This window comes from Mytilus edulis, chromosome 8, assembly GCF_963676685.1.
Source record: "Mytilus edulis chromosome 8, xbMytEdul2.2, whole genome shotgun sequence".
Lineage (NCBI taxonomy): Eukaryota > Metazoa > Mollusca > Bivalvia > Mytilida > Mytilidae > Mytilus > Mytilus edulis.
Window position 1 is genome coordinate 26408152 of NC_092351.1, and position 15674 is coordinate 26423825.

At 31.7% G+C, this 15674-nt stretch overlaps 2 protein-coding genes across 2 annotated transcripts; both read right to left on the bottom strand.

Moving 5' to 3' along the window:
• Positions 1-371: 371 nt before the first annotated feature.
• Positions 372-10769, bottom strand: LOC139485195 (uncharacterized). Its single transcript, XM_071269444.1, has 10 exons — positions 10666-10769; positions 8125-8163; positions 7300-7344; positions 6257-6304; positions 5953-6003; positions 5413-5448; positions 3279-3383; positions 2872-2964; positions 1214-1343; positions 372-791 (listed from the first exon to the last, which is right to left on the bottom strand). The coding sequence occupies exons 1-10, from the start codon at positions 10715-10717 to the stop codon at positions 614-616; spliced, it is 777 nt and encodes a 258-aa protein (XP_071125545.1). The 5' UTR covers positions 10718-10769; the 3' UTR covers positions 372-613.
• Positions 10770-11382: 613 nt separating this feature from the next.
• Positions 11383-13399, bottom strand: LOC139485194 (E3 ubiquitin-protein ligase TRIM71-like). Its single transcript, XM_071269442.1, has one exon. The coding sequence runs from the start codon at positions 13353-13355 to the stop codon at positions 11673-11675; it is 1683 nt and encodes a 560-aa protein (XP_071125543.1). The 5' UTR covers positions 13356-13399; the 3' UTR covers positions 11383-11672.
• Between the last annotated feature and the right edge of the window lie 2275 nt (positions 13400-15674).

Consider the following 15674-nt stretch of genomic DNA (forward strand, 5'->3'; position numbering starts at 1 on the left):
AATCAGTAGCCTAGTTTAATAGAGGTCTTTATATACTATAAACTCATGAATAAATGTGAATACTTCGACTAGGTGAGAACTGTAAAACACCTTCAAACATCTGATACATATATCTGTATTTAGATTTATCTGAAACATCAATAATTAATCTTCGCATTTTTGTCCATTCCCAAATGCATTTATTAATGCACACAATAACTTCTGAATTTACAGCATATTGTAGGAGTTTTTTTCTTAATCTGTTTGTCGTTGACAGAAGGTATAGATATAGGTTGCTCTATTTCTGTGATATACATTTGTCTTTTTTCTGGGTGATTTAGAGATTGGCTTATGGTATAGACAGTGGTGTATTATTGAAGACAACCTATATACCTGTTAATGTCTTTTTAATGTTTTAGTTTTTTTCCTCATTGACACACATTGCCTTTAACACACTGACTTTATTTCGTTGATTTAGAATAACATTTGTGGTTATCATACACAAACAAATATACGTATTCTGCTGTTGGTAACTACATTGGATATGTAAAATGTTAGACAAAAAGATCCAGTAAATGTCTTTATATGACGCTCTTTTTTTACAAATTTTCTTAAAAACAAAATGCTGTTAATATTACAAAGTTCTATTATAATGTGTATTAGCTGGGGGTACAATTTGAGGCCCTTTGTTACAGTTATATCCAGCACAACAAAAATGGCAGTCATAGGAAAACCCCTGAGATCCAGTGTTAATAAGGAGACAATCTAGTACTAATAGATGGTTAAGTCTACACTCGGGTTCATCTGAACATCTGGAAATAAAAAAAGGAAAGACATAAGTGATACAAGAACTTTGATTTTGAATTTGTCATGTGGATATCGTGTCATGAATTAATACACCGTATCACTTTTTCTTCATTTCCTTCACTCCTATGTACCATGTACCAAGACGGAATACAAATACCGTAAATTCAAAATTTTCTACTGGCATTTATTTTTATGATTTCAGTAAATGCTGCATGCAAACAGAGACATATGTCTCTGATGCAAAAAAATGAAAATAACATTTTTTTGGTTTGTTTTTAGGATACCCATTTCGTTCTGAATTTACAGTACACAAGGCTATTCTGGTAAAACGTATATTATCTTGCTCTTTGTGATGTCTGTGATGCAGCGTTTATAATCATTGTATTTTTTTAAGGGTTTTTTTTAAAACTGAAAATAATGCCTATACCTCCTTGTTACATTTCTTTCTGTATTTGACTGTACAGAAGACGTTATACAGAATCGTTCACCATTTGTACACGGCGTTGCTATGGATGCATTGATACAATCAGCTCCGGATGTACACTGTGAACATGAAGCTGAAAACAGAATCAACTAGATTATATAAAAAAAAAATAACAGTTTTTCTTGAAGTATAGTTTTGAATTTCATAATTCATATTTGCACTTATTCTTGTCAATCATCATAATGATATTTCAGATAGTAAATGATATATTACAAAAGGTAAGCTTTATGAAATTTATTGACCAATCTGCGACGCCTGCATATTTTTGAAAATACTTTGAATGACAAAAATATTTTACATCAATGTGTAATATCTTTTTAATATCTTTCATTTTTGATGGTGTGCTTTGTACGTGCTACTTTTTGTGTTTCTTTTGTACATAAGACATGGCTTTTTAAGTTTAAGTTGAAGTTATTGTTCTATTGTAATGCCATTATGTTATTGTTCTATTATAATGCCATTATGTTATTGTTCTATTATAATATTGAAAATACTTTGAACGACAAAATTATTTTACATCTCTTCCTGCGTACGTAACATTCTAACAACTAGAGTTGATGTGGACCTTGTCATGCAGTCACAGGACTTCAAGTATTTGGGTTGATTTTAAATACATATATAAGTAAGCAATGCATGTGGTTGTTAAATTTCATATACCCTTTTTTTTTTACTTCTTTGTTAAATATTTGTTTGTTTTTGTTCTGAATGAGATTATGGCATGGTGATTATTGCTGTATCCCTATTTTGACAAATTTACTTATTATGTCAGTTTTGTTCACGCATCGTTATAAATATAATGGAATTTAATGCGAATGTCATCCAAGTAAGAGGTTTAGCGCAGTAAAACCAGGTTACATCTACCATTTTCTACATTTGAAAATGCCTGTACCAAGTCAGGAATATGACAGTTGTTGTCCATTCGTTTGATGTGTTTAATCACTGGATTTGCCAATTGATTACAGATTCGTTAGATAAGTTGTGTAGACTGATGAAACAACGATGTTTATATGTGTTTATTAACGAATAAATTGTTAAACTCTTCTTTGAGAAAAGCATAACAAAACTAATAATAAAGATAAATAAAACTCTTAAAAGAACAAAACATTAATGATTATGAAACCATACTGTCTTGCCTTCTTAAAACTTACAAGATACTGCCAAGAAAGTTTTTCTGGATTTATTACTTTTGAACAGCAGTATACTACAGTTGCCTTTATTTAGCTAACTATAAACCAGGTTAATCCACCACATTCACAGAAATGATTGTATTGTATGACAATTTTTTTCATTCGTTTTATGTGTTATGGCTTATGATTTTCTCATTTATTAAGGGACTTTCCGATTTGAATTTTCCTTGGATTTCGGTATTTTTGTTAATTTATTTTTTTCATATAAACTACAAAGACATATTGAGGTCGTGCAATTTCGGATCAATAGGTAAAGGATCAGTCCCATGTGCAATCTCTGTTTTTGGAAGTTTAGAATTATCCCCGTTTTTTATGTAACTGTTTAGATATGCTTCTGACAGTTTACTGTTTAACGTTTTGTTTACTGGAAAAAGACATGTCTGTCAGCAAAATCTCTTTGAACTGAGTATTTACCTGGAGGTAGACAGTTTATATTATCTGTAGAAAAGTAACCAGACATTTCTGTTTTATACTGCGTGCAGATATCATACTGGTATCTTTTCACATCTACAAATAGAAAACATAAGTAAAGACATTATACTTAATCTCTTGATCCTGATATGAACATCCTTATACGAACATAAAATTCTATGAGGTCTACGAGTAATAATTACCATCATATACGACAGTAACCTCTTAGTAAAAAAAATAAATATTGTATTCGGTCAATGAATTATAATGCACTATTACAGACATTTTGCGACTAGAAGACAGATATTTGTATGAAACAATTTCATCATCTAAAGTGCATGACGTACTGTATTTTATTTACGACATACAATTGTCTTAGCAAACATTATTAACATTTATTTAATACTTACAAACAGACAATTCTGCTATTAGCAATCGTAAACATGTATCATGTCTATAATTGTGGATAGTCTCTATATCCTCTATTAATGTATTGAAATCAATGGCAGCTGAACCTTCAATAGATGTGTTATAAATTAAAAATTGGTACTTTCAATGAAAATTATTTGCCTTTACTGGTAAAGTCAATTTGGTTCTATAAGTTTCGAAAGATGAATTATTCTATATCCAACTCTTCTTCGTGGTAGGCGATGTCATATCTTATTATTTTGTTTACTGGCACAAACTGGCAATCCTCGACGAAAAAGATACGAGTCGAACGAACAACTTCAGTCTTGACAGGCTAGAGACTACTATATTTGTAGAAATACACAGATCGCTCGTCCACGGTTGCCTCTGAATAAGTTTATATAAGCTACTTCACATGAGATGGACTATGTGCATAGTAGTACGCTTTTATCTGTATTAACATCGATTTTGATTTCATTTTTTTTCTTCAATTATTAATTCTAATGGTCCTATAAAAAACATATATAACGTATGTTTTTTTTTATACTTGTTATGACGTCATAATACTAAATTCGTTGGAGATGTACATGGTTCATTTCTTTATCAAAAATGGCTTCGAACTAGCTTTCAGTGATTGCTAGTACTCTTAAGATGTCTACCTTGGGTCTTTTGTATCTGACTAGCTGTTTTATTCTTAATAATGAGCTGATGAGTCATGCTCTTTCAGAATAGTATTTTACAGTTGGTTATAATGTTGTACTGTTACATCACTGTTATAGGAGGGTTGAGCTCCTAGAATCACGTTCAAGTACCAATCTTTAAATCAGTGGTTGTCGTCTGTTTATGTGTTATGTGGCACAACTTTTTTTTTTAATTTTGGATCCTCAATGCTCTTCGACTTTGTACTTGTTTGGCTTTATAAACATTTTGATATGAGCGTCACTGGTGAGTCTTATGAAGACTAAACGCGCGTCTGACGTACTAAATTATAATCCTGGTACCTTTGATAACTATTTACATATTTGTTTTCCGTTCATTTTTTGTATATAAATAAGGTTGTTAGTTTTCTCGTTTGAATTGTTTTACATTGTCATATCGGGGCCTTTTATAGCCGACTATGCGGTATGGGCTTTGCTATTGTTGAAGACCGTACGGTGACCTATAGTTGTTAATTTCTGTGTCATTTTGTTCTATTGTGGAGAGTTGTTTCATTGGCAATCATACCACATCTTCTTTTTTATATTTATTGAAAAGTTTATTTGCCTGTCCCGCACCAAAAACCAACTGTTTAGTATTTCTCCTTTGTAGCATGTCATAACTGTTTTTGTTAATGGTATTTTCTTCTTTTGTATTGTATCACATATTGCCACCGTAACCATACAGTAACCATACAGTATGGATTTGTGCATCGTTTCAGGCATAACGGTGACATACAATTGTGTAATCCCTGTCATTGGTATGTATGTTGTTGGATATTCAAGTTTGCAATCATATAATATTTCCTTGTGTTCATATAAAGACACACCCAATGAGATAGAATAAGTGAATTTAGGTTCTTTATGAAGAGGAATATATAAATTTAAATACTTCCCCACAGGGGGAATATATAAATTTAAATACTTCCATCTAAAGTGAAAATGTAAATTAAAGGCACTTGACATGAAACAGAATACTTATACATACTTCAACGTAAACTGTGATATATAAATTATCATTGATATGGTTATATTTATAAGTGAACTGTTTACAAAATTTTGAATTTTGAAATACTAAGGCTTTTCTACCTCAGGCATAGATTACCTTAGCTGGATTTGGCAAAACTTTTAGGAATTTTGGTCCTCAATGCTCTTCAACTTCGTACTTTATTTGGCCTTTTTAACGTTTTTGGATTCGAGCGTCACTGATGAGTCTTTTGTAGACGAAACGCGCGTCTGGCGTATATAAAAAGTTTAGTCCTGGTATCTATGATGAGTTTATATATAAACAACTTCAATCTTTGTTACAATCAACAATATTTTTCTGGAATATCATATTGTGAAGTGTGACGTTTAAAAAAAAATGAAAAAAAAACCGCTTAGTGTCTAACAAGTGTCTGTGTTCTTTTATATATGGCAACAAAAGTGAAATGTACTATACCGATAATTGCTCTGTTGTACTCTGTTTCTTCTGTCTCTACAAAGAGTAAACAAATCAACAGTAAACATATTTTCATTTAAAGAACGAATGAATACACTAAGCAGTAATCTTGATAATATAAAGTACTATCATATCTTGTTATGTATACCTTATTGCGCACATTCTATCATAGTTGGACAAACCATGTATATTATAATGTAATACTTAAGGCTCAATTCAACTGGTTTATCACTATAATGTTCGGATTCACTAAGACGATTTATCTTATTGACAACAGACATATGTCTGTTATCTTAATGATCCGAATTTTTGGTAATTTCATACAATAATGTCGAACAAACCAAACTTACATGTATAACTTCAACTGCATGGACAACTTTTTTTAACAGTTTTTTTTATCAGTGAGTCTATTTGTGTTTCAGTTCATCAGAATTGACGTTTAGCTCATTTTATAGAACTATTTCAATAAGTTTGAGTTTCATGAGTATTTTCCTTCAAATCGTAAGATTCGACCGACTAGTTATATAGTTATACACTCACCTAAAGGTAAATCTATAAGCGATTTTGCAAAGTTACTGGCTACTTGTAATTCTGAAAAATTTAATAAAATGATATTATTCTATCCGGATTCTTTTTATTTCTTACGTATAATCTACAATCTAACATGTATGTCCGACAATTCTATAACAGGTATAAAGTTGACATGTTAGCTGAATATATTTTGTACTTGAAACACATAACAATTGCAGTTTATACTTTTTTTTGACAATTAAAACTTTGAAATAACATAGATTTAAAAAAATCATATACAAATCGGTGATGAATAAATTATTCATATACTTACGTAAATATTCATTATTTTTCAATAGTCTTTTTATACTTTCAACTGCATCTATATAACATAATAGGAACAATTCACATATCTAAATAAATGTATTTATTTAACCAATATAGTCACACACAGAAAACTTCAAGATTATTTCAGAAGTCCAAATCTACATTAACGAAGTATTGTCATTCCAGCGATATTTTTGATATTGTCATATAAGCGGGAGATTTGGCTAGCAATTACACCAGTTTCAACTCCCCATTTTTTCGTAAAATGTCCTGTGCTAAGTCAGGAATAGTACAGTTGTTTTCGAATAGTCCGTTTATATGTATGTTGGCGTTAATTTTTGTTGCACTTCAGTGTTTCTGTTGTTCCGTTGTTTTCCTCTTATAGTTGATGTGTTTTTATCGGTTTTAGTTTGTTACCCGGATTTGTATTCTCTCTGTCGATTTATGACTTTTGAACAGCGGTATACTATTGTTGCTTTTATGTACTTGCAAGATCGAAAAAACGGTCGTCAATGATATTTACATTATTAGCGTAGTATCATTGACGAATTTTAGTCGCATTGTTATATGTTGTTGACTTAAAAACAAAAGTCAAAATATCGAAATATAAACCTTGCTTAGTTCTTTCAAAATGTTAATTTCTGAAATCACTCTCACCAGGAATGAACAGAAAAATGTGAAAAGGAGAAATGAAGAATAAATTTTCTTATCTACAAAAAGAGGCAGACAATATAGAATACCAATGTCCATAATATTGACTACTCCGGTATAAAGTCGAAATATATGAAACGTTTTACAGCCGATTTCAATTAGTATGTAGATGAAGGTTATATCTTTGGTTAGCTTGCTTGCTAGCTGAACCGTGAAGTCATTGTAAGTTAGGTAAACTACCCTCCTTTTAGAGTAGACTAATCCGACAGATAACATATCTATCTGTCTGCAGGACTAGGCTACTTCGAAAGGAGGGTAGTATAAACGTTAAGAACACAATTCCAATTGGTAGGAAAACAATATAATCTTAACCATTTTTATAAAGGGGACCAAACATACCTTGAAATGATCCGAAATATTTACATTCCTCTGGTAATTCCTGTCCTAAAAATAAAACACAGAAAGATTTTGATGAATTCATCAGCGACTCAAAACCTGCCATGACCATATAATTTATTTTAAACTTCAGCCAAGATCATCAGTAGTAATCAGTGTGTCGTTACAGATAAAATTGATAACATAAATTCTTGAGAAACTGAAGTTCAAACCACTTCGAGTAAAGTTAATCTTTAATGGACTTGGCTATTACTTAAAAGTATCGTTTGGTCATATAGCTCGTTAAGTGTCCTGGTATGCATATACCCTTGGCTTTATTTGTTTTTACCTTGAGAGTTTCGGATGAAGGTCAACCTCAAAAAGCGCGTCGTTCACATACGATGTTTAAAGTATATTTTCTTTTTAGAGGTAGGGGTGCCCTCTCCTATATTATCCTATATGACTAACACATATACTCTATGTAAAAGCACTCGATTCTGACAACATATATATTGGATACCCTGTTCATTTCATAGTCCAGCTTTGGTATAACCGACATGCATGAATACACTTTGAGTGTGAAATTTTATTTATTCCATTACATAGACACACTTATTAATTAATATTTGTAAATTTTATTCTCAACAAACCAAAAATAACTTTTAATATATTGTCATAGTAGTGATAAAAAAAACTGGAGCAGTTCTCGCTGGATAGTAGCCTTCATAAATCTGTTTTTCTGTTTGATTTTCTGTCTGTTCGTATGCATTCATCTCTTTTTCTATTTGAATTTATATTCACTCGATCAGTATTTTTTTTTTGATTAAAGAATATAAAATATTTACATACCACCAGAACTCACAAGAAATGTTATGACATGTAACGGACCTACAATACAAAATATTATCATATTTAGTTTGTTTTTAAGAATCCCCAAGTAAGATACTTTATTGTTAAGTTTTGTTTTGATCATTCCGAATTGTTTCGAATTTTATCTGGACCGTAAGTACTTATTATTACAAATAATAAAAGTCCACACTACTTTTAAATCAATATATGATTGGGTTAATGAGCTAGTTATGAAGGAACACTTTTTTTTAACACTGATAGAGATCGTCAACATATATTGGACAAGAAGAATACTGACACTATTAAAAAGGAATATGATTTTGAACTTCGTTCAGAGGTATAGGTTATAAATAATGCTGTTTCAACCTAGATTTCAACTATATTTTGAACTTTAACTGTGATTATTGTACTTCATTTGAAATTTTACTTTACAGTGATCAAACATCATTATATCAATTTTTACATAAAAATGTTGGAAAACAAGAATTTTTGTTAAAGTTACTCCCCAATTTGTTAACCAAATTCACAACTTCCACTGTCCCATGTACATTTTTATTCACATGTACCGTAATAGCATTGAAGCAGCACAATACATTTTCTTCTTAAGTAACAATGTATGAAATTCTGACTTAGGATTCCCTTGTTAGAAGGTTAAGTTAACAAAGACGCTATTTAACCGGCGGTTTCATGGATATGTTCCGTTTGTCGATCTCACAATAATATCTTCTGACTTAGGTTATCCTTGTTAGAAGGTTAAGTTAACAAAGACGCTACTTAACCGGCGGTTTCATGGACATGTTCCGTTTGTCGATCTCACAAAAACATCTTCATTTCCTCGTTCATTTTAATCGGATTCACAAATGCTGGAGATCCATGCATCGAAGGAGACTGCCTATGCAACTAGACTCACTCTTTTATTAGTTAATGGGTTTACCTTAGTTTTGGATTACCGGTATTACCTTGATTTGTATCTATCTAATGAATCTTAAAATGTTTGTTCTTACACCGCTCTCTCATGTTATGGAGAGTGTTGAGCGCTCACAGACATTTTAAACTCAACAAATTTTTTATGTGCCTATCCAAAATCAGAAACCTGTACAACAGAGGTATAATATCTGTCATATTTGATTTTCATAAATTGTTTTGTTACTCAATTTGGCGTTAGTTTTCGCTTTTTGTTTGTTTCTCAATTTTTACATCTTTGGGTCTTTCATAGTCGGCAATACGGTATTGTTTTTTAATCATTTTTCTGAAAAAAATAATACAGTTGTCGAAGGTTGCCTATTATTGCTTACTACCACTTTATTTTAACCCCTGGTGGATATTTGTTTCATTGACAATCATACCACATTATCTTTTTTTCATATTATGAGATTTTGAATATAGGTAAACTACTTTGTCTCTATTATATTTTTACAGAATGTTAAAATTGAGAAAGGAAATGGGGAATGTGTCAAAGCGACAATAACCCGACCATAGAGCAGACAACAGCCGAAGGCCACCAATGGGTCTTCAATGTAGCGAGAAACTCCCGCACCCGTAGGCGTCCTTCAGCTGGCCCCTTAAAATATTTGTATACTAGTACAGGGATAATGGACGTCATACTAAACTCCGAATTATACACAAGAGACTTAAATTAAAAATCATACAAGACTAACAAAGTTAACCTGTTATTAGAAGACAAAAGAAGAAAACCAACGTACTGGACACTATTCTAGATTTATCATCATGAGGAACGCTTTAAGCCGAGTATTCAAAATCCAAGGACGAAAAAGAACCGAAACAGTTGCAATTTGCTATGGATGCAGACAAAGTAAACTGTTATTAGCATTTGAAGTTTTTGAGTTGACAAACTAAATATTCGGTGCAATAGTCCGTGTTTTTTGTTCTAGTCTTTTTTCTTTTGATATTGGTTGTGTTACATTTTTGGTTATCGTTTACCCTTTTGGTAGCTTCGTACTTTTTTAATAAAAAAAAGATAAAACTTTACTGACCTTTTTTGAAAGTTACAAAGTTATAAAGATAAGCATGATAAGAGACCATGAGAAATAACGAATGCACTATATATGCATATAGTACATAAAAGGTCAAAGGTCATAGTTCAATATCCACAAAATTACACAGAAAACTGAAACATATTGGCATATCAACAACTATAGAAAACTTCTTTCATATCCTTGTTCTACTTACGGATAATTTTTCATTAAAATGGAGGGCTAAACTAAGTTTGCAGTGAAAATTATTCAAAGCCTACTCGCCCGCGTACAATTTTCAAAGCCTGCTCGCCCACAATCGTCCTTATAGTATGTAAGAATTGTATTTAGTCCTTGTACAAGTAACCGACAAAAAGGCAAAGTTTGAAACGTAGCTTTACATACAGATCCATAAATAATCAATCATATTCCCGACATGAACCAAATTCTAAAGGTCGTGATGATAAACATGTGTCAAATAGCTCTAAATTGGGAAATTAGATCTCACCATCTGTCGTTTTAGATATTAAATATGGACTGTAATGCCTTTAAAACAAAATGTACTTACATATTAAAGACAAAAGAACACAAATACATGTCCAACTAGAATGGTTTCCCATTTTTATGATGTTCTTACATCGTATGAGGAATGGTCTATAGATACATTATTTATATAAGTGATTGTATCGATAAGATAGGAACCGTTACATAAATTTTGTATTAATTACAATGATTTTATATTGTAGGATTTGTAGCGATTTTAGTAGACCAGATAGCTATCAATAAGGAATATAACAAGATGAACTTGTATCCTTAACATAAGTACATGCATTCCTGAACATACATATATGTTATCGTTGTGTTATGTGATACCTTTTTGTACTTTTGTTACCTAGAGAAATTAGAATCGATTGCAGATTTTTAATTTTTTGTTATCTTCTAAATGCTCGGGACGATTAAAACACTGACATATTATTTTGACACCGGTAAACTTTTTGAAGACTGTGTTTTGCCCTCTGTGAATATGCCCTTTTTTGTCGCTGGATAACTGTCTAATTGACCTACACGCCATATTTCTATTTATGTGTATTCATGTGGTCAAATATTATCAGTCAAAGTTCAATAATGACATGAACATTTGTTGGAAGACAAGAATCATATCTGTCTGATTGTGATAACGTATGACATCAAGCCAGAAATAATAGAAACATTTGGTCTGTTACATTTGTACTTGTATCATGTACGAAGTCTAGTGTTCGACGAAACAAACTGTTTCTGTACAGTAATATATGATTTTATTTCGAAATGTTTACTTATATTAGGCTTAATATAGAAAGATGCCCATTTCTCATCAGTTCTACAACTATTTCAGCATTCTTTTGTTTTTATTAGTTTTTTAGATCAGTTTTTGGAAGAGTGGATCGTGGAGATTTCAAAATTCGGAAAAAAAAGCTTTTCTGATGGCAGTAATATTGGGAGAATTTTTTTTCTGTCATAAATTTGATAATAAAATATAACAGTAATTTTACAGATCGCCTTACACAGTTATGCACATTTAAATGACAATGTAAAATATTATTTTAAGAGACAAAGTTGGGTCCGATGGATTTTTGCATGATTACGTTCTCCTCTGTAAGTACCACAGCCGATCCAGAGATTTCCAAGAGTGTCAACACAGAGTGATTGTGGAAGGTAAATATCAATTCCCGATGTCACCATGCGAACAAGAAGATGCCCAGATGATGAAAAAACATAAAGCAAATGATTTAGTCTCTCCGTTACTATTATATTCCCATCTTCAACTGCAATTATGTTACGAGGCTTAAATGCATCAATTATATATTTATCTTTCGATTGTCCATGATAAACCCATTTTGAATGACCGTTGGGGTCAATCATAACTAGCCTTCCATCAAACTCGTCGGAAAGCCGATCAATGACGCATATGTCTCCTGACATAGTGGACGTAATATTCCACACGTAGGTGAACAACCTTTTATCATTTTGATCATATTCAAATGTAGTCTTATTCTTACCACTAGGTGTCAGGGTAACAAGTTGTCGTCTGCTATTTCCAGAAAGAACAAAATTTGGTCCGTTTTCTTTAACACCAACAATGACGTCACCAACTCCAGAAACATAGACAGCCGTTGGTTTCATTGAGGAAAAATCTCGAAGTATCTTTTGTTTCCCATTTTGTGATAAAATTTTCAGTTTGTTCGATTTTGAAAGTTTTAGTACCAAATCTCCAGATTTTGTAATAGAAAAATCACTTATTTCTATGTCATTCATACAAGATTCAATTTCCAGAACGAGACCAGGCTTAATTTTCTGAAGAGTTTTCCTTTCCTTATTGGCAACCCATAAGTAATCACCATGCCATGCGATTACTCCTACATCTGGCAAGTCTGTTGTGTAAGTTTTGAATGGACGGATTTCTACTAAAGACCCAAACATCTGTTGTAGATGTTTCTCATCCAAAGTTTGTCCTTCAAGAAAGCCCAACATGGCATTTGATAAATCTGGTTTTGTGATTTCTAGTGTTTTAGATAAACCTTTTGAATGTTCAAATACTTCTGCCAAATTTGTTGAATTTAGAATTGTTTCAATCTTATTTCTTTTGTCTAGTAAATCCTGCTCATGTTGATCTAAGACTTTTTTCTTTGACTCGAACATGCCGTTCAGTCCATGGTTGAAGCTGTTGTGTTGTTCTAGTAGTTTCGAACTGTAAGATAATATTTGACTTGTTAATGTTTCCGTTTGTTCTTGAATGCTTTCTTTTGTCTTTTGTTGTTGATGCTGATGCTTAGACCAGAGTTCATCGAAGGTTTGTTGTTCTTTCTGTACAACTCCAAGGCATTCTTTATCAATTTTATCTACTATTGTTTCCAATGCAGTCCTTTTCCTTTCGAAAGCCTCGTGAATTTGTTCTAAAGCGTGATCTTTGTGGTTTTTAAGAAGACACACTGGACATATTAGATTGTCACATGTTTTACAAAACAGACAACATGATTTGGACGGATGCAGATGACATGATAATGTCAGATATTTTTCCAAGTTCTCATTTGAAGAAACTTTTATTTGACTTACATTCCGTATGTCTACGATATTGTGTTCTTTTTGAAATGACACTTTTGAATGCAGCTTGATTTTACACTTATCACAAAGTAACAACGAGCAATCAAAGCATTTCCATTTAATTTCATTAATGTTATCACAGAACTGACAACACAAAGGAACCTGTGCGCTACACGCCATTTGCAATTTCAACAATGTAATTTTTTTTAAAGCGGAAAGTATATAGTTTGTATTATGACAGGAAAATCAAATTGACATGCTTAACAAGGAATTTCCGGTGTTATAGACAATTCAAACAACAAGGAAGTTCGTCAACTAAAAAAAATGTTTCATCGTCATTTGTTATTTGAGGAATTTAAACAGGTCCTTTATAATGTTACTTAATTTAACATTATGTTAAATATGACATCGTATCACATTAACAGAAAGAGTGTGCATTTGAATACGAGTCCCTTTTTAAAATTAAGCGTACACTTTGATCACAAAATTAAAATTTATATTTAACACTTCGTACACAATTATTGTTCTTCACATTTTGAAATGGTGATTTAAGTAGATTTGCAGGATAAACTTTGCCTGCTTTTGATGATCTGACAGTATCAGTTTGTACCTTTTTTCAAGTAACGGTTCCAACAATAATTCGGCTTCACAAACCTTTTGTTTTTGAAAACATCTGCCATGCACACTGACATCGGTATCATAATTTTTCACAACTGTCATACCTATATTTCCTATGTATCTTTGACTGTTTTTTTATAACTGTCCTACCTATATTTCCTATGTATCTTTGAGTGTTTTTCATAACTGTCCTACCTATATTTCCTATGTATCTTTGACTGGTTTTTTTATACAGCTATACGAATGCAAACCATTTTGGGATCCGAGATGAAAATAGAGACACACCGTGCTTAGTCAGATGCTAGTAGGAAAGAGGATGTCCTTTAATACTTTCCAAATTATGTTCTCAATGTTAATCGATGAAACGAACAATCGAAATAGTTCAAATACAATCATTGTTGTATTTAAGAAAAAAACAAAGTTGAATCTATAAGACATACTAGTTCGATAGCAGAACGGCGGAAGATACTAAAAGGATATTCACACTCGTAAGTTGAAAACGAAATGACAATGACATGGCAAAAAAAAAAGAAAAACGACAAAAAGACAAAGAATAGTATAAGCATTATCTACTATTATATGCGACTGTCATACAAGTGAGTGATTAAGCTAGCTATAGACCAGGTTTAATCCACCATTTTCTACATTAGGAAATACCTGTTCCAAGTCATGGATATGGCAGTCGTTTTCCATTTGTTTGGAGTTTTGGAGATTGCTTTTCCATCTGATAAGGGACTTTCCGTTTTGTATTTTCTTTGTATTTTTGTTATTCTACTTTCTACTCATTTAAACAGAAACAATTACATACGGCACAGCTTTTAAGCTTTTATTTTTATATATTTATTTGTTTTTGACATCATATAAAATACATTTACCAACACCTTAAGAAGCACAACCATCCTTTTAAATATTTAGCAGTTCAACCTTTAGAAGTAGTAAATAAGCAGCCTGGTGAATCGCATTCAAAGTTTGTACGATCACGGAAAATAATTGAATTAAATTGGATTAAAAAATTACAGACAGTTTACCCTCTCGGTCTAAATGATAATACCATGGGAATTGGTAATATATCTAGAACCAATTCCGTTAACATTTTGGATATAGTTTCTAAAACTGTTCGTAAAAAACGTTCTCACGGTCGTAGAACAAATCGCAATCAAAGAAAATTTCGGGCCAATCATACCAATATTTCGGACCTAATTTCTATTTCAAAAAACAACGGCAGACATTATCTGTTAACAAAACTCTGTTCGTTACCTGTTAATAAGTTAAATAAAATTTTGGAGGATTGCAACACAATTTCATATAGCAGTCCTAAGTATGAAATTGTTCAAATTATTATGGCATATTGTTATTCTAAATTATTTCCCAAAATTGATCGCCCTTTAGATCATAAAAAACATTTTATTAAAATTAAGTATGTCAATAAAGGCTTTGATTTTGTAAATATTGCCGGTATATTTAACGACCATTCTGTTAAAGAACAAATTCCTGGATATTTTGACAATACTGAGCTACCTCTTATTTGTTATATTTACAAGAAATCTACCCGGAAATTTGTGTTTAATTATAGTCAATTGTGTAAAGATGTTAATATCAGTGAAAATACACCTACTTCATGTAATTGCAGTAATTCCGAATATATTTATGGACCCATTTCCCATGTTATAACAGGAGATCTTAACATCGTTCAAGACCGAGAGTTAAAATCATTCCTAAGTAAAGGACCTAAATATCGTCCCCCGTCAATTATTAATTGGAATGAGTGTCGTAATATCATCCACGACTCACTCCATACTTACTGTATGAAATGGATAAAACGGGAAAAAGCTGACAAAAAATCTTTGGACTCTTTTTTTAATTCAGTAATGAAGATAGTTG

Excerpts from the sequence above, each read along its gene's own strand:
- LOC139485195 (XM_071269444.1), bottom strand. The coding sequence starts at position 10,717 with ATGGGAAACCATTCTAGTTGGACATGTATTTGTGTTCTTTTGTCTTTA. Across the intron at positions 6,305-7,299 it reads ATATTTCGGATCATTTCAAG|ATGCAGTTGAAAGTATAAAA; the intron begins GTATGTTTGGTC and ends TATGTTATATAG. Across the intron at positions 1,344-2,871 it reads TATAAACTGTCTACCTCCAG|CTTCATGTTCACAGTGTACA; the intron begins GTAAATACTCAG and ends TTCTGTTTTCAG.
- LOC139485194 (XM_071269442.1), bottom strand. The coding sequence starts at position 13,355 with ATGGCGTGTAGCGCACAGGTTCCTTTGTGTTGTCAGTTCTGTGATAAC.